The sequence below is a fragment of the Mustela nivalis genome (genome assembly GCF_964662115.1).
Source record: "Mustela nivalis genome assembly, chromosome: 13".
Taxonomy (NCBI): Eukaryota; Metazoa; Chordata; class Mammalia; order Carnivora; family Mustelidae; genus Mustela; species Mustela nivalis.
The window spans coordinates 41,083,304-41,103,994 of NC_139032.1; the positions used below are offsets into that span (position 1 = coordinate 41,083,304).

The 20,691-nt window shown below is 34.7% G+C and overlaps 1 protein-coding gene across 1 annotated transcript in view; it reads right to left on the minus strand.

Annotated features, from left to right (window-relative positions):
- Positions 1-2,595: 2,595 nt before the first annotated feature.
- Positions 2,596-20,691, minus strand: part of ZDHHC21 (zDHHC palmitoyltransferase 21) — a 66,471-nt gene continuing 48,375 nt past the window's right edge. Inside the window, exons 8-9 of the mRNA XM_082695052.1 lie at positions 11,214-11,257; positions 2,596-10,665 (exon numbers count right to left, since the gene is read on the minus strand). Coding sequence (XP_082551178.1) covers positions 10,533-10,665; positions 11,214-11,257 — 177 coding nt within the window. The 3' untranslated portion in view covers positions 2,596-10,532. The remainder of the gene's footprint in view (positions 10,666-11,213; positions 11,258-20,691) is intronic.

Here is a 20,691-nt window from a genome sequence, read left to right on the forward strand (position 1 = left end):
ATTCTTCTTAAACTATTCCCAGAAATAGAAAAGGAAGGAAAACTTCCAAATTCATTCTATGAAGCCAGCATTATCTTGATTGCAAAACCTAAAGATACCATTAAAAAAGAGTACAGGCCAATATCTCTGATGGACATAGATATAAAAATTCCTCTACAAGATACTAGCAAACTGAATTTAACAACACATTTTTAAAAATCACTCATCATGATCAAGTAGGATTTATTCCTGGGTTGCAAAGGTGATTCAATATATATAAATCAATCAATGTGATACATCATATCAATAAAAGAAAGGATAAGAACTATATGATCATTTCAAAAGATGCAGAAAAAGTGTCTGACAAAGTACAGCATCCATTTACAATTTAAAAAAAATACCCTCAACAAAGTAGGTTTAGAGAAAAATATCTCAACATAATAAAGGTCCTATATGAAAAACCCACCACCACCATCATCCTTAATTGGGGAAAAACTGAGAGCTTTTCACCTAAGGTCAGGAACAAGACAAGGAAGTCTACTCTCACCACTTCTATTCAACATAGCCCTGGAAGTCCCAGCCACAGCAATCAGACAACAAAAAGAAATAAAAAGCATCCAAATCATTAAGGGAGAAGTGAAACTTTCACTATTTGCGGATGACATGATACTACATATAGAAAACCTGAAGGGGCGCCTGGGTGGCTCAGTGGGTTAAGCCGCTGCCTTCAGCTCAGGTCATGATCTCAGGGTTCTGGGATCGAGTCCCGCATCGGGCTCTCTGCTCAGCAGGGGCCTGCTTCCTTCCCTTCCCCTCTCTCTGCCTGCCTCTCTGCCTGCTGTGATCTCTCTCTGTCAAATAAATAAATAAAATCTTTAAAAAAAAAAAAAGAAAAGAAAACCCGAAGGACTCCACCAAAAACCTGTTAGAACTGTTAAAGGAATTCAGTAAGGTCACAGGATACAAAATCAATGTACAAAATCTGTTGCATTGCTATGCACCAATAATGAAGCAGCAGATAGAGAAATTAAGAAAACAATCCCAATTATAACTGCACCAGAAATATTAAGATGTGTAGGGACAAATCTAAGCAAAGAGGTGAAAGACCTGTACTCTGAAAACTATAAAACACTGATGAAAGAAACTGAAGATGACACAAAGAAATGGAAAGACATTCCATGCTCACGGATTGACAGAACAAATATTGTTAAAGTATCTGTATCACCCAATCCACACATTCATATGCAATCCCTATCAAACTATCAATACCATTTTTCATAGAACTAGACCAAACAATCCTAAAATTGTACAGAACCACAAAAGACCCTGAAGAGCCAAAGCCATCTTGAAAATGAAAGACAAAGCTGGAGGCACCACAACTCTGGACTTCCAGTTATATTACAAAGCTTTAGTAATCAAAACAGCATGAGAGAGACACATAAATCAAAAGAACAGAATAGAAAACTCAAAAATAAACCCATAATTATATGGCCAATAAATCTTTGACAAATTAGGAAAGAATATTCTATGGGAAAAAGTCTTTTAACAAATGGTGTTGGGAAAAGTGGACAGCGACATGCAAAAGAATGAAACCAGACCCTTTTCCTACACCACACACAAAAATAAATTCAAAACGGATTAAAGACCTAAAATGAGCCCTGAAACCATTAAAACCCTAGGAAAGAACACAGGCAGTAACTTCTCTGACCTTGGCCACAGCAACATTTTTCTAGATAGGTCTCCTGAGTAAGGGAAACACAAGCAAAAAAAAATCATCAGGACTACAGCAAAATAAAAAGCTTTCTGCACAGCAAAGGAAACAATCAACAAAACTAAAAGGCAACCTATGGGATGGGAGAAGATGTATGCAAATGACATATCTGATAAAGGGTTAGTATCCAAAATATATAAAGAACTTATAAAACTCAACACTCAAGAAACAAGTAATCCAGTTAAGAAATGGGCATTGGACATGAACAGACATTTCTCCAAAGAAGACATCCAGATGGCCAATAGACACCTGTCAGAAGGGCTAAACTCAACAACACAAGAAACAACAGGTGTGGCAAGGATGTGGAGAAAAAGGAACTCTCTTGCACTGCAGGTAGGAATGCAAGCTGGTGTAGGAACTGTGGAAAACAGTATTGAGTTTCCTAAAAGTTAAAAAAAACAGAACTGGAGACAAAGGCTTTAAGTAATCCAATACCCCTAGCTCTAAAATGCCTAGATGTATACTTATACTTTCTGCATTTTATGCAGAATTATTCCTCGAGGGAAAAAAAAAATTCTATAAAATGGTGTCCACTGGCACAATAAATGGAAGATAAATTGGGTGACTGAATCTAGCCACCCAATCTAGGTCATTTCTAAGACAAAAATGTCTGACTGCAAATACTGTGTGTGTCAATTTCAATCCTGGTATGTACACCTAGTTCTTGATGTGTAATGAATTTTGAGATTATGGTAGAACAATATCTCCAAAAGGCTACTAATTAAGAATAACCACTCAAATTGCATAAAAGTAAAAGAAATGGCCTATCACACACTCTTGGTGCTAGAATCTAGAATTTGGGTTGATTTTAATAAATAAAGAGGTGGGGGAGAAAAACAGTCCTATGTTTTTAAAAAATATTTATTAAAAAATAAGATTTCTAAAAATACAGTACATAATACATTTCAAGAGAAGTAAAAATTCCACAATTTAAATTAAAAACAATCTGCAAAGGAAAACAGAAATTTTACATGAATAAAAACAAAATCACTAAAACATATTTTTTTAAAAAGACATTGTTCTTATGGTAGATACATGGTTTTTCATTTTAAGAACCAGTGTAGAATTTTCATTTAAACAAGTTTATCTCAGATACATGGCTCCTGCTAGTCACCTTCCTCCCTCTTTTCAATCTAGGCTCGTGTCTTCAACCATTATTTTCCTTTTTACCATGAGCATTAGAAATGTTACTGAAGATTTTCTTTAAATGCTCTTGAGGGACCAGAAAAGGTAAAACAGACAATGCAGCAGAACAGCCCTCAGATCTAAACATATGCACTGAATGAAAAAAAAACAAAAAACAAACAAACAAAAAAAACAACCTGACATATTTAAAACTGGGATCTTTATATGGCACTTGGAACACAGCACTATTAAAAGCCTTATATCTTAGGGATAGAACATTAGACACAATTAGAGGTTGACACAAGTCCCCAGATATCACAGATTTTGCCCATTCATTAAACTTGCCAGTCAGATTTTTTAAAAGCCTATTCTGGGGACACAGAGCCCATACAAGCATGGTCAACTGTGTTCAAGCCTCCCAAAGCCCCCGCCTCCCAACCCACCCCACCATGTTAGACTTGCAACTCACTTGTCTGAGTATTTCTAATTGTGCAGGAAATTCTCCCTATCATATCATCTCAGCTGTTTCATTCTACCGATGCTGAAGTAGAACTTCTTTTCATATTCATCTCTGGAGGACAACAGATAGTGGTGAACTATCCACTACCACTAACTTGAACACATAACTACACTCAGCCACACTAATTTAAATAATACATAAACAAGCCAAAAAACTCAGAATCAATATTGTAGCAACAGAATCTAGAATTATACATTGTTGACAATTAGAGACATACTGTTGCTTCTTTCCATTTTGCTTACATATTTTCCCTTTATATCTAATGGCATGTCCATATATATTTCTATATTTAATTCAAATGATCCTAAGTAATTTCATTTAATGAATTTTTTTTCCATTCAGAAATCACTGCAAAACCATATATTGTATCTACATTCAAGGAGAGATTGATTTTCAGTTGATTGAAAATAATGCAAAACATTCTCAAATGTGATTGTCTACTTTTTCAATACATGAACAAGTTACCTTCTTGCCAGAAATTTTAACCATTACAGTTGCAGTTTTAAAGACACTAAAGTAGTGTCTTGAAAATTTGTGGGAAAAAAAAAAAGGAACCAGACTAGTGTACATAGCAGTATAGCATTGGGACAATTACAAGTATTTTGTATTTTCTGCCCCCCCCCTTTTTTTGTAAAATGAACCACCAAGCAGAATTAGCTTTTAAAATAATTTTACTCTAACTTTTTATGTAAAGTGACTAACAACAACCAGACTTCTTTTGTGTGCGTGTTTTGTGAAGTTCAATTTTCTATTAGTAGTTTTGCTTAAATGAACGTACATTTGCATTTCTTCTTGGGAAAGTGTGTGCGTGTATACGCATATATATTTTTTAAGGTCTTCTTTAATTTTATCTTTATTTGCAAAAAAGACAAATGGCAACATCATTCTTCAGTGCCACCAAGGGTTACACACCCCCCGACCCTCAAACATACACAGATGCAGGATTCTTCACTGATAATCAGAGAGGGCCCTTAAGTTTTCATTTTGGGATTTTGTTTCAGCCTTCATTAAAAGGGCTCAGTAAGCTATGTGGCTCATTTATAGAAATCAAAGGAGAGTTCTTATTATATTTCACTTACTTCTGCAGAAAGAAAAACAAAATAAAAAAATCTTGTGAAAAGTGTTCAATTATCTTTTGGAACCTCAACCTATTAAACTACCTCTTAAAGCAGCCAATCTATATTAAAATATAGAGGAACTCTATTTTAATACAGCATGAAAAACCATACCAATATGCCTAACTATATATATATATAAAAAAATCCAAATGGGAGACATTTAAAACCAATTAAACGGAGGCAGCAGTGTGCAAAAACGAAGATGTGTTCATCAAAATTGTTCTTAGGAACACTGTTCACAAGGATGAGAGAAGAAAAGTCTTAGGCAACCAAGAATTTAAAAAAAAAAAAATTAACTCTTTGGTACAGGAATTAAAAATGTCACTCACTCAACGCTAAAGCGAGTAGCACCAGGATGTTTCAGTTGCTGAGGTTGTAAAACACTAACTTCAGGCACCGATATGTTAAAGTATCACCCGACGCACACTGGCAAGAGCGCAGAGCTCCAACATGCAGACAAGCTTCCCCTTTAGTTACCAGACTACACGAATAAACCCCACACTTTGTCCAACAGGCAGGCAAAACCACAAAATTAAACACATCTTTTGTTGTTGCTGTTTTGTCCACATCTCTGTTTATATATAAAGCGATCAATAGCAAAAAAGCTCCAAGTGGTGAACAGTTGTGGTCAGTACCACATTACCTGACAGGAATTTATGATGATAATGATGGGTTAGGTGACGACCTGGGGGATCAAGAACTCCAAAAAAGCCCAAATTTTAAAGTGAAAATCATCCTTTATAAACAAATCGCTGATTTTATTGACTAGAAAACTCAGTATGCTTTCTCTGCAATAGGAAGCTTGTAAAAAAGGACCTGGACTTTCCAAACTTTCAGCAACCTGTCCATTTTCCCTCTGCACATTATTTGTAACACTTCAGGTGAGCATATGCTACAGAAGTACGATATTTAAAATAGAAAATCATTTCTCAAAGGCATCTGGCCAACTGATGAGAATCAGCAATAGAAATAAAATGGCTCTAACCAAATGCTTACACGCAGTAGCCACTCTCACAGTAAAATGATATCAACAAGAAAGAAGGCTTAGATGAATCACATGATTGCAGCCCGGGGGCTTTCCTGATGTCACAGAAACAGCACCCCGTCAGCCCTGTGGCTGAGATGCTGCTTACCCACGTCCTGTCCAGCCTTCTCTCCATCGCTGTAAACTCCCCTATTCTCTCTATCCAATTTTGGCTACTCGCTACTCATTTGTACCTGCCCTCTACAGTGGACAATGGGAAAAGCACATATAATATTAAAATATAAATAAAATGATAATGAAAAATACTGGCAATATCAACTGAAGAACTGTAAATACCACTGTTACTTCTGTTTCAAATAAGCACGAGCAGAACTAGACAAAAATTTTGTTGTTAAAAATTGCACAATGAAAATGAAAGGAGACATCAGAGAAAACACTCTCCTGAAATTAAACTATCATCGTCCCAAAGGCAGCAGAAATGCTAAATACTGGCTGATTTATAAAATAACAACATGGGTTCAGACTACTTCAAGCAAGTTGCTTCGATTACTTTCTCACATTTCTACTGTAGAATATTCTAGAATTCAACTGAGGACGGCTAAATTCAGAACATAATGAAATTTTTGATTTATAGATAAACAGAGGATGATTCTTAGAGTACAAGGTAACAAATGCAGACATTAAATAATACATTCATTGAACTGTTAATTATACGGTTAATAACATTAGCAAGTAGAATATACTAAATGTACACGACTAACTACATCTTCCAATACTTAAATTTTTTAAAGCAAGAGTAGGTCAGGTAAAAAAATCTAATACTTGTCTCTATTAGTAAATTGTTTGATGTTTATAAGTATAAGCTTCCCCAAATAAATTCAAGTATATCTACATATATTAGAGGTGATTTCAAAATTTTATTTACTGAAGCAGCAATAGTTTAGTAAACTTGAGCTAGATAATCTATAAATACATGAAGCACAAGGGACTAGTTAGAGACTAGAAAAAAGCCCAGGGAGAGACTTAGCTGCTCTGTTAACATCACTGCCGTTGTAAACTAGGGCTGGATACATTGATTTTAGAGCAACACATGTGAGAACACTGAAACTGCCCTCTGATCTAACACATAGAAAACTGTGTGGCCATAATCTAAACAACTTCACATTTCCTGGTTGGAAGTGTTATTCTAACCTAAGTCTTCACGATTAGCGTTCAGAAATAATATATCCTTTTGGGTGAAATACACCTTCAAGTAATTACTTTTATGGAAGTGACCTGAAAAAGCCTGGTGATGAATGGTTTTAATTAGCCAGCATCCTTAGAGAAAAATACCTCTAAGCATCAGCAAAAATTCACTGATGTTCAGTCTGACAGAAGTTTTAACTTAGTTGTTATACGGAATGTTAGGTATGTTTATGTTCTCTAATTCCATTACTATTAAAAGTAAACTATGCCTTCTTCTGTTAAAAGAGATTAATACATCAACTAAAATGTTAAATACAGCTATCTCTTATGTTAATCACAAATATTTTTAATACAACTCTTAAGCAAAATAGTATTTTTCTTATAATGCAACACCTTCACATATTTTAAAAACTCTTTAGGTCTTGGTTATAAAGTACCAAAAGCTCTTTAACCGAATACCTACAGTTTGGGGGACTCTGAACTCAGTCAATTTTTCCCCATAATCTAGGGCCCATAAACATGTTTGTTTACAGAAGAGAACAACAACAAATAGAATTGTTCAAGAGGTGTAACCTAGAGCATCTAGCTAAAAATCTTTCATTTCCAGACCCCCGCCACAAACATGACTGATATAAAGCATCCTTTAACACATATTTTGCCTAAAATGAAATGCAATGTTTATAAGGAAATACTACTTCTAACAAACAGATCACATCAGTAATCCCACTGCTTGTAACTATTTACTAACTCAGCATCATTTCTTATTTTCATGGTTATCCAAAATACCTAACACAATGACTACTAAAGTTACAGCTGTAACTCTGGATAGGAGAGCTAAAAAAAAAAAAAAAAAAAAAAAAAAGTATAGAAAGAATTATTAATCTCTTATTTTTTTAATGCAATAGAATCAGGTAAAAAAAAAAAGTCATTCCAAAACTGAGATGAAAAAATAATTAAACATATTTTTTTTAATACCCATCAAAACACATTAGGTACTTGCTTGCTGATGTAACTACAGTAAATTTCTGTGTTTTGTAATAAATTGGGCATTTAAAGTAACGGTTTTCCTAATTCTAAGGACTTAATTTGCCAAGGTAAGGTTTAAAATAAAATTCATGAAATGGTTTACATTTGTTTATCCTGATCTAATAGAAATTTCTAATTGAGAGTAAAAAAATATAAGAATATACATAAATGAAGCCAAGTACTTATCACACTTATATGAACGAGACGTCGTCATTATAAAGTGGAACACACTGATTTTCATAAACCCATACATTTTTGTACATACACTGCCCCTAAATTCTGGCATGTTCAGGATTAGGCTATACAGTTAATTGTGGCACTGTTGATCTCTAGAGCCAGTATAATTACACTGATTAGCCAAAAGAGGGCGCAGACAGAACACAACTAGACTTCCTGCACTCCCTAGCAAACTGCCAGTTGGTTTCTTTCAAGTCCTGGCACAAGAATTATAAACCCAGTTAGGTGTGCTAACTTGGGAATACTGAAAGTTACAGCATAAGTATATATAGCTATGCTTTAATATAGATTCTTATATAAATAGATTGATATATAGCATTTCTGCCATTCAAACAAAATAAATATATGCCTTGCCTAGTGTATCAATTTATATCCCCCTAACTTAGAGGACTCAAGTAGTGGGATCAGGAGCAGGGAGGGTAAAGAGAAAGGAGGGAAGGAAGTGTGCCTAGAAGTGGTGTATCTAAGAAAACAAAAACCACCTTTGGAGTGAGAAACGGACCATCTCCAGCTCTCCTTGCCAAGGCAGAGGTTGGGACTGAGGACCTCCCAGGTGTGTACCTACTGCTACTATATGATGTATAAATATGTCCAAAAAGCTCCCTGGGGGGGATCTACAGTAGGCTTTGCTTTTTCTCAAGGTTCTCATCTGACAGGAATGTATACAGCATAAGGCATTTGACTGAGACCTATTTATATATCTACACGTTACTTCCCTATAACGGTTCTGTCACCAGACCAAAATTTGGTCAATATGTTAGCTTGCATGAAACTCAACCCAGTTGCCTGACATGAACATACTAATTTTGTGGTTCATTAGGCTCTATAAATATACTTCTCATATTAAATTTACTATGCATCTTATCAGCACCAATAAATATTTTCATCTGCCAATTCCACATTTTTAAATAATAAAGCACTGCAGTCAGAACATAAAAGACATGGTATTTATATCTCTGAGAACAGCTTATTTGATTATTTCAGAAGATATTTACAATTCCTGGAAGAACTAACTACAGTATAGTTAATTGGCTGACAACGGAAATCTTCGGTTTCATGATTTCTCAGGTGTGACTCCTTACTCTCAAAACTTAACTAAAAGGAAAATATTGATATGCTCCAAGAACAGCAGACCCCTTCAATCTTCTCTTCAAAGACTGTGAGGACATACATTTTCTAAAAAGATATATGGATTTTGCAGTATTCTAATGGAAAAAAATGTAAAGGCTGAATTTTTTTCCAAAGTCTGCTAAATGTCTTTTCACACAGATCTTCTCTGCTTTCCAAGAGACCATCACCATTAGCCATTTAAATTTGTATAAGCTAATGGTAAATATAGATCTCTATATTTTCTAAGGTCATTTCTTAACATTAGCTACTAACAAATGGTCTTTCAATCCAAATTTATAGTTGGCCGATTAAAATTTCATTTTGATTTGGGTGATTATAGGTACACAAAGGTTACTTACTATTTTTACTAGCAACTTCCTACAAATAAAATTTTATTATTTAGTTGGTCAATATCTATTACATATAAACCTTCAATGTGTAATTTTAGATGTACTAGTAGGTAAATAAAAGTAAAAAGTATATATATATATATGTTTTTAAAAGCACAATATTCTTCTTTACACTGTACATTATATATTATCTAGTACACTAGCATTTTAAAAACATATTCATTCTAATATAACTGTACGAGAAAAGGTACCTGTGGAATTATTGCAAATTCTCTACCCTTTTTGCTCATCAAAATCTTAGCGTAAATAGAATTCATGCCCATGTGGTCAAAAATTCTGACTTGGAGCAATTATTTTAACAACAACCAATAATTATATCAGTGCGGGGAAAAGAACTGAGAAAGTTAATATGGAAAAAAAATTCATCTTTCCTTTAAAATAAGGTAGGTAGTTGGTATTTTATTTTAGTGGCGTTTTTATTTTGTTTTTGGTGAAGAGAAAAACAGAAAACATTAGAGAGCTACTTCTAAGAAAACACTGCCCTTTTTCTGTTGGTTTTTTTTTTTTTTTTTTTTTGGTTTTTCATTGTTGTTCAATCTATGCTGCATTAAAAAAAATCCTGCAGCACATATAAAAGGCAGTATTGCTATTTAAATTATGATGTATTTGAAAAAGAAAACTTACATATAATATAAGGTGTATCAACTTTTGTAAACCCAAAGAATGAAATTCAGATTTGGTTAGTACTGCTTAAGAGTGAAAAATTTAAATAAACATCTGAAATTTCCCATAAATTAAAATCTGTAACATTGTCAGTACTAAAAAAATTATGTACAATTATTTCATCTCAATCACTGCCTTTGGGGTCTAATCACAAAAGCATTTAAAGAAATCCCTGTGGAAAGCTAATTTGAAAGTAAACATGCTTTAAAACTTAAATATAGATCTCGTATTAGTCCCACAACAGGATCAAGATCACTATTAAAATAAAGCCTGGGGCACATTATGATGCCTAAGATTGGTGGGTGGATTTTAATTGACTTGAAGACTGTCATAGTTCTATTATCAGAAAACCTGTAACGCATTTCCAGCGTGGAGGACCCATCTGTGCCCACCATCCATCTGTTTAGACGTGATTGGCAAAGTGGTAGGGAACTCGCAGTGGTTGCCTCTGCCTGAAAGGAATAAACCACAGGATCTTCCAACGAGTGCCAAAAACTTCTGAGAAGGTCTGCTGCCATGGCTTTCGGGGCCTCGATCTACAGAAGACAGCATTATTAGTGAAAGACAGCACTCCCATGGTGTACTTCAGTCAGCTAAAACAATACAGGTTGGCTGGGGATCCATTACTGGACTCTGATGAATTGTGTCCCAGCATCACAAATACAGCTTTCCTTTCATTATGGCATGCAGCTGAGTTTTAACTCTGGAGAGCAGATATTGTATCTGTGTCGTCAATCAACCTAGGGCAACTTTTGAAGCAGAGGAGAATCTCGGGATTAACAGAATGTGTGTCAACAACACAGTAGCAAATCTCTTTTGATGTACTTTCTGGGACAAATAATTTAACTTACTTTACTTAGACAAGGAACAAGAAGGATCAGTACTTATTTTGTTTTAAAACTAGCATGGCTTGAAGACCCCTACTGGAAGACTGGATTATGCCTGTCTAGCTCAGGCCTTAGACAGGGCCCTGAGAAAAAGCCAGCATTATGCTATCTTGCCACTACACACACACGTTTTTCAAATGTGGCCAGCTGTTTCCGTTTTTAAAGAAGAACACTACGGACTTCACGTTTATACTTACATTTCTTCACAACAGTTAGACATCTTTTCAATAGATGTTGTATCCTATCAAAAATCAAAGAAAAATTATACTCAGATGGAACAAAGTTATCAAGGCTTTATTCTACATCTACTTTATGAGGCTTTTCATCGTATTTAGAGAATATTCTAAAGATTTAAACAGTTTACATATGGGTACTAAGAATTTTAAATTAACTGCATACATTGCTGAAATCCCCTTGACAAAAACAGAATGAACATTACATCGTGCCAAAAAAAAAAAAATTATTCAATTACAAAACCTCACAAAAATTGTAGGAGTCTCACTTTATTAAACTATAACCTTTTATTACAGTTGCTTTCTTTGATAATTCTTCTAAAAGTCTAGGATTTATTTTTTAATTCAACTATCAGTGAACATGCATGAGAAAATAAATACCAAAATGATGAATTTAAGGCACTCATGAACAGAAAACTGCAAACAGCCCAAGAAGGCTACTGGTTCTGGACTTCTATAAACAAACACAATCCAACAAGGCAATCTACGTATTTGCCATATTACAACACCTATCACTCTGAAAAGGAAATTGAAACTATTTCTTTAACAGAAAAAGCAGTATCTTCATAATACAATTTCTTCTTATGTGCTTTCTATAAAGCTCTAACACAAATAGGTAAGTGAAACAATTCAACAAAGAGAAGAAAGTTTCTAGATATGCTGGTTTCATTTACAATAAGAGAAAAATCCATCGCTAGGCTGAGAAACTGTGCTGGTAAGTAATAGCCAGATAACCAAAACACAAATGACACAATCTTATTTTAGACACTTATTTACATTTTAAAGAGACTTCAAAGTACTACAAAAGAAAATATGTTCTTTCTGATATATGAAAAACAGTCAGAGAAGTTTTCCTCCTCTTATCCTCTACTTCAAGAGCTCGCTCACATATGACAGGTGGACCGCGCTGTCACCAAACATGCAAGCGTCGCAGGTGGCCACACCAATCCCAAGAACTTCTCTGGCTGTGGACCTCTCTTCCAATGATACTAACAAAAAACATTTGACTTTAAAAATCTCTTTATAGCATTTACATCAACAGCTCACAATATTAAGTTCTCAATGTATGAACAGTTGAATAACTATAGTTAGCCCACATATGAGAAAATAAATCTATTTTTTTAGACGACAAAGTCACCAATAGCAGTGTTTCATTTCCCTCTTCCCTGGGAATTTGTGACAAGATTGTAGATTAGCCACATATTCCATATTCATTAGTTTTCCTATCATGCTTTGAAATTCATGGTATCCAATGACAAGTCTATTTATAATTAACTTTCCTCAGTTCTGTTGCATAATTTCCTCAAAATAACATTTTACTTTGTGACAACACAGTCTGCAAATACATGAGAACGTTGATTATGGGCTTAGTGGAAAGCGGGCCCTCTGCTTCCACATCTGCACGGAAAGTGAATGAAGTAATTTGAACAGGTTCTTAGCACTGATGGGCGACACGTTGCCCCACAACAATCTAGGCAGCTTGTGCAACCAGGCAAAGGAAAAGACAGGACAGAGGTCTGTAAGTGTTCTTAGGACAGGTAAGTAAATGGCCTCAAATCACAGTTGTGGATAATACTTATAAACTGTTTGCGGATAAGGAAGGCGACTACAGAGTCAGACTACTACACCTAGTATTATAGTAAATTTTTACTATGTGTAAGTTTACAATTTGATTAAAACTCTGAGGTACTTATATGTGGCTTAAATAAAAGAATCAACTTCAAAGACTTTGGATTTAGATTTCATGTGGGAAAAGCTTTTATTTCCAAGTGCTTTTGACATCTTTCCAGAACCTGATTCAAGAAATAAGTAGAATAGTACCTGTTAAGTCATCATAAACAGATGGTTATTCTATCAAAGAATGTGATGTTTACCATGACTTTGTGAACAGGATTTTCGAGGCTAGCCAAAAACAGGCTTGCTTTTTTTTTTTTTCCCCCTCTAGAAATAGCAAATGCTTCTCTCTCTGGAACTCAGCTATCAAGAATACTGTTATAAGAAAAGAAAATGCAATTTGTATTCGAATAGCCAAACAGGCATAAACACGTCCCTTGCACTTATAGAATGTGCTCAGAACAACACAAGTCAACACGCTATCACATTCATAAACACAATAGGATCTGTAAACCAGAGGAGGAGAGAGGGTTACTAATGGCAGAACACTGAAAACCACAAGTTAATGCCAAAAGTGCCAAATGAGGTTAAATATACTGTGTGTGTGTGTGTGTGTGTGTGTGTATGTGTTGCAAAGCAGAGAAATGTGGACTATTTTAGAAAAAACAAACTACAAATAATTAAAATGGATTTTGGTGTAGTAATTTCATTCAGCATAAGAGTCAATACCTTTAGTGACCATCAGGAAAGAACCAATAAGATACTTGCCATCTTTGAGGAATATAAACATAATTTATAAATACTTAGTTATACATAAAACTCAACTATCCAGAAAAAATGCATTTGTCAAAGAATGAGAAACAAGTTTTTATAGTATGTTGTCTACAATCAGGATATCTTACCTCCAGAAAAATATTTACACCATGATGATGGGTTTAATGACTCAAATATCTAAGACTTCTATCAATCTGCATAACTAAGAGATACATGAAAATCTTTTCCTATTTTGTTTTGAGAGAGAGCAAGCGAGCAAGCACATGCAAGTGAGGGGGGAGGGGCAGAAGAAGAGGGAGTGGACTGTAAGCAGGCTCCACACCCATGGCAGAGCCAAATGCAGAGCTTGACCTCAGAGCCCTGAGATCATAACCTGAGCGGTTCAAGAGTTGGACACTTAACCAACTGAGCCACCCAGGCAGCCCTTCTTTCTTATTTTAAAAATAAGTTTATTTTCTAAAAAAGAATAAAGTGGAAACAGCAAGACCTATATGGGCCTTTCCTAGTTTATCAACCAATACTTTATCTTCTCCTGGGGCTGATCTTATCCTAAGAAATGATCTTTCAGGTTTAGTCTAAGAAGGTAAGTTAAAAAGAGACTATTTTCTGTTAATCATAGCTCACTCTCCTCCTTTGAAGTCAGAACTCACTGTAGTCCTCATTTGAAATCATCTGTTCTTTAAGCACTAATCTCCAAAAGAGAACGAGCTATATCTTTTATCAGAGATCTGGAGTTCACATGAACATTTAATCACTCATGGAACCAAAGTGAGAAGGCCGCAGATCTTACATATATAGTCACTGAAAATCTCTTTGCAAAATAATCACTGTCTTTCTCTTCATCAAGTCACTTCCCAGCTGTATAAAACCTTAGGAAAGTTACTAAAAGTCTGTATCTCAATTTTCAAATAATCATTCCTTACTCATAGATTTTTGTAGGCATTAAATGAGTTAATATATGTTAGAACCCTTAATAATGCCTCAGTAAATGGCAGTCCTACTTTTTCCTGATATTGCCTACTATACTTTTCATTGATATTGCTTCCCACTATATATACCCCTGTTTTGAGGGCTTAGAGATAACAGTATCTCAATTATATCAGAATATAACTTCTACAAGGTGGATTTTATAACAAAAGATAAAATGCAGAGACTACAGGAGACTACACAGATAAAATCCAATATTCACAAGGGGCATATACTCGAGTTGAAAAAATAAGTACTGGGTATATAAACCAAGATCATATACTCATTTATCCACCTATCAAAAATTTACTAAGGACCTATTGCTATTACTAAGGACACAGTCCTTTGCATCAAGGAGCTTACAGTCTAGTGAAAGCAGTCAAGTACACAAGAGAACTGTGCGGAAATACACAGAGAATGCCAGAGAGAATGGTTACATATAATAACATATTGTACAAGTAAGCCTTAAGCTAAATACTTGAAACGGCTGGAAACCATGTTCCCAATCAACACTCCAGGTCAACTACTCTTACATTTTTTATACAAACTTATACTTTCAATAAGATTTTTGGTTACCAGTACTGGTAAGATGGTCTAATGTGCTTCTCTGGCTGAGACATAGGGAGTAACTAATGTATTGACAAAATGTGACAGAGAAGCTTACGAATCATTGTGGGAAAGATTCATAAATTAACTATAAATACAGGATTTAGTGTTTTTGCCAATCCTACAGTAATGTTTTAAAGTCAGATCAAAAATTCATGTAGATTCAGAACATGAGAAAATAAAATGGATGTTTGCGTAAAAATGTTAAGTAAAATGAAAACTCATAAATGTTTAGCTTCTTTACTGAAAAAAGCATCCATTTAATCACTAGAGCAATTAGTAATGCTTTGAGAAAATTAAAATGCAGTATTCTTAAGGAAGAACTTCTCACAATAGATTTAAATAGTTTGTAATTACTTGTAATTTTATCAGAAATACAAGGAGGTCATGACCCTGGCCAGAGAGAGGACATAACATAAATTTATTTTTCACAAACGAACACGTTTATGCTGAAGAGCAATCCAATCCCACACAAAATAATTTTGATGCTAGCAGGCATTTTTTAAAATAATGCTGTTTTATTACCATGCGACCTAACTTAGTATGTATTTAAACTAATTCTTTGGAAGGGGAGATCCTAGGTTCTATAAAGTTCTCTACACATTTCAAAGTTCAAAGAAATATCCGTGTATAATATTAAAAGCATGTAAGAAATGGCACTTAAAATCTTAATAATTTTTCTAGATTTTTAAAAGCCACTAGAAATATTATATTTCATCCAATATTACAACTAGGAGTACTCTATTAGAAATACATTTTGTTTTTCTTAAACAAAACATATAATTCAGAAAAGAAAATGCCATACAGAGCACCCTTTATAAAAATGTTAAGTGAGCTGGGCTCAGCATAATTAGCAATGATTTCCATATTTGCAATGCTGATTTGGAGTTGAGTAAACCACACATAATTTGTACAGAGGCTATACTGAAAGATGCTAATTCACACTGATTCGGTGGGATACTTGGCAAAATTTAATTATAAGGATTAATAATCTCAGGACTACATTTCTGGGTACATAGTAAAAGGCAGGTAAGCCCACTAATTGTCAGACTAATGAGAATGCTATTTAATAGACAATCTCATTTAAACTAATTGAACACATTTTGAACAGAAGATACTTTTCATTGCCTAAGATAACCAAGTGAAAATTAAGTCACCCCTGCCTTTGTGATTCTTTTTGTATTTATTTAAGTAATCATGAGTCAGTATGTTGGGGGGGAGGGGAGACATTTCTCCCTTTTTAATTTGAAAAGCTTTACTTTAAGCCATCTTTAGTGATTCAAGTAGAGTTCAACAATAGTACCTGTGAGAGCAAAGGCAAAAGTTCCATTTTTTTCTTTGAGAATTTAAAGCACAAAACCACAGCTAAATATGCCGCACCCTACCCTCAACCTCACCACAACTGAGAAAAGCTCTCTATGCTCCAGAGACGCCATCAAAAGCTTAAGCTATTATATCAACTCCACGGTGCCCAGAAAACAAAAATGCTTGTATACAAAACTGAGATAAACTGTCAGAGCAGTGTCATGGTACACAATGGCTCCCTGTCAGAACCCCACCAGAAGGCACTGGACCAGCTGTTACAGCGCTTCCTGACGAACTCTCCCCAAGTCCAGGGACTGCAAACATGACGAATACCATCACCCAGCACTATCAGTATCAGTGCGCATCAGATCGGACATCATTCTTGGCTGTGTGTGGACTACTGCTCAATAAGAGAGTATGACAACATCAATTACGTGAATAACAACATCACTATCCATTTCATTCGGAAACAGAAAAAGGCTAAACAGGCAAAGTAAGGAGTAATTAGAATAATCTGTTCCCTAAATAGAGAATGCGTCAAAGCAGATTGCTTTGAAAACATTTTAACTTCAATACTGAATTTAGTAAAAAGGCACAAACATATATTTAAGCCTACGTCTAAAATGAAACTAAAAATAATCAAAGGTAATCCTTTAAATCTGGGTTGAAGATTAGCCTATTCCACAGAAGCATCTGGTTGTGTTGCAATCTTTAAACCTTGGAAACGAGATTCTTGAAATCCACTGGTTTTAAACTTAACTTCTAGTTACTTTATCTGGGTCACAGATAATCTGCTCTTGCTAACTCTCAAACTTGACATCAGATAATCATTACTGTCATTATCCTGTTACCTTCTACTATCAATAAGAGGACAGAATCTTCCCTCTTGCGTGGAGAGAAATAACTTATTTATTCTAAGAAATAATGAGGAAAAATTACTGAAAACGGATGTGCTGCTTCCTCAAAGCCTCAATTTAAACCTAAAAAAGCTTTCGTTTTGCCTGTTTATTGTCTAATAGGACTATATTCAACTTACGTAATGACATAGTTTATATAATGAAATAATACTCCTACCGGTGTTTTCCCAAAATGCCTCCTGGTCTTTGGAAGCAGGAATAGGGGAGGAGGAAAACACCAGTGGAAGGACTAAATTTACTGATTGCTTTTCCTCTTTCTTTCTTATGCTACCTAACATATTCATCACTTCTTCTACATTGTGAGAGATGCATGGATTCAAATTATGACAGAAACATGTCCAGGTGTGAAATTTCCTGTGGACAGTCTTAATTTTTTTCATAAAATGAAAACAGCAAGCATACTGTATTTAAAAAAAAAAAAAAAGTAAGCACAGTCTCTATATTTTTAACTTTAATTAAATATTAAATTTTATTTAACTGCTAGTAATTTATTAGATTTAAAATTAATACTGAGGTTTAAAACCTTAAATAATTAAGCTTTAAAGAGCCTTAAGTCAATGTGAGGAGGAGTGCATGCTGGAAACCTTAAAAGAATTTTTCTTAATCCAAAAAGAGGGATGCTAGAAGGTCACTATGAAAACCCAGATAAATGGAACTGAAGTTGACTACAATTGTTCAAAATACCTGGATTCAAGAGGAAGTAGGGTGAGTAGAGACTGGGCTAAAAATGTCTACTTTAACACTGCATTCTTTTTTGAATGTTTCACAAATGTATAATTTCTACAGACATCAGAACTGTCTAGTACAGAGTATTCTCAGAGGGTACTATATGTATACAGAAAGAAATGAAACTTTTGAAGAAAGCATTATATAACAAATGTGGTTTCTACTTAGTTTTAGAAATACCAAAACATCAGAATCAACCTCCTCATCTTAAGATAATGAAATACTGTTCAGTATTATAGCAAAAGAAAAAAATCAGGCAATTTGAAAAATATTAACACTTTGGTAATATGGAATAGAGTCAGAACAGAATCCAATATTACACATCCTTCCAAACCAAGAAATTTAATAAATAACTTTAGTTATTCATTAGATAGTCAGTGAAAGAAATCTGAGAATTATCATTCTGGGGTATATTGGGTATATATATATATCTAATATACCCCATATATATATATAGATAGATCTAATCTGAGAATTAGAAAGAATTTAAGATAGCGAAAGAAATCTGAGAATTATCATTCTGGGGTATATAAATAGATACCAATGATTTTGGTAAATCCAAAAGTGAAAATTCGTAAAATCTGGTAATTCTGACATGACTTACAGACAGATTATAAAGTAATTGTGAATTAGTGTAAAAGTAGAGAAAAGATTTTAGGCAAAGACCTACTCTCCTCTTCACCACTGTTCTTAATATCATGTTATCATCATTAGAGGAGTCACGAGATACTAGAAAATATTTCAAGCTGAGTAACAATAAAAATAATTTGAACAAACATTATGCAATCATGAACAGCCAATAAGAACATGAAGGAAAAAAATGGAAATAAGCATTAAGCTCTATTAATTATCTGCATGGTGAACAATTTGATGCCTGCAATTTATTTTGATACATATCAGAACATATAACAGATCGACAGACAGTCCGACATGAGATAAAACAAATATTCTAATGTTAACTGTGGTTGGGTATTCACTATAAAATTCTTTATAATTTCCTGTGTGTTTAGTGTTTTTCCTATAAAACCTAGGGAGGAAAGGTTATGATGAGTACCGTAGAAAGTATGCAAACACAGGTTTATACAAGAGGTACGTTTCCCTGACTGCACTCTTCCAGTTTTATCCCAAGGCTAGTTACCACTACCTGTAGCTAGCTCCCCGCCCCCAGGCAAACATTAACCACCTTTCTGTTTCTACAGACTTGCCTATTCTGGACGTTTCATATAAATGGAACCCCACAAATACAGGGTCTTTTGTGACTTGTTCAAGGTTCTTCCGTGTTCCCAGCATGTATCAGTACTTCACTTCTTTCTATGGCAGAATAAGATCCACTGTACGGATATCCCACACTCTGTATATCCCTTTGTCAGCTAACAGATACCTGGACTGTTCTCAGTTTGGGGCTATTATGTATGAATAATGTTGCTATAAATATTCATGTATAAATGTTTGCACAGACATATGTTTCATTTCTCTTGGGTATCCACCTAGGAGAGGCACTGCTGAATGAAATGATAATTCCATGTGTAACTTTTTAAAGAACTGCCAGACTGTTAGCTATCTGAGCTGTTTTCTGTCCGCACGAGCAGTGTGTGAGGGTTCTGATTCTCTAAGCCTGGACCAATCTTTGTTATTACCTTTTTTGTTTTTTTTTTAATTACAGTTATCCTCGTGTGTGTGAAGTGGCACCTCATCCTGGTTTTGATTTTCATTGCCCTGATAACCAGTGATGTTGAGCATCTTTTCATGTATTTGTTGTCCATTGGTATAACCTCTTTGAACAAATATGCATTCAGATCCTCTGGCCATGTTTTATTTAGGCTGGTTTTTAGTATTGCGTTATAGGAGTTCTCTATCCTAGATTTTAAAAAGCCCCTTATCAGACATAGGATTTACAAATATTCTTCCCCATTCCATGAGCTGTCTTTTCACTTTTTGATTGTGTACTTTGAAGCACAAAAGTTTATAGTTTTATTTATCCATTTTTTTCTTGGTTGTAATTTTCTTGTCATATCTAAGACACTATTTCCTACTCCAAATTTTACTCCTATGTTTTCTTCCAAGAGTTCTATAACTTAGATCCTACATTTAGGTCCACGATCCAATTTTAGTTAATTTATGTATATGGTGTGAGGTAAGGGCCCAACTTTACTCTTTTGCATGTGCATATCTCGTTATCCCAGCAGCATTTATTATTATTTTTTTAAAGATTTTATTTATTTATTTGACAGAGAGAAACCACAAGTAGACGGAGAGGCAGGCAGAGAGAGAGAGAGAGGGAACAGGCTCCCTGCTGAGCAGAGAGCCTGATGCGGGACTTGATCCCAGGACCCTGAGATCATGACCTGAGCCGAAGGCAGGGACTTAACCCACTGAGCCACCGAGGCGCCCCCCAGCAGCATTTATTGAAAAGACTTTTCTTTTCCCTTCTGAACAGTTTTGGCTCTCCTGTTGAAAATCAATTGACTATTTTTGCATACATCTCTGGACTTTCAATTCTAGGTCATTTATCTATACATGTATCCTTGTGTCAG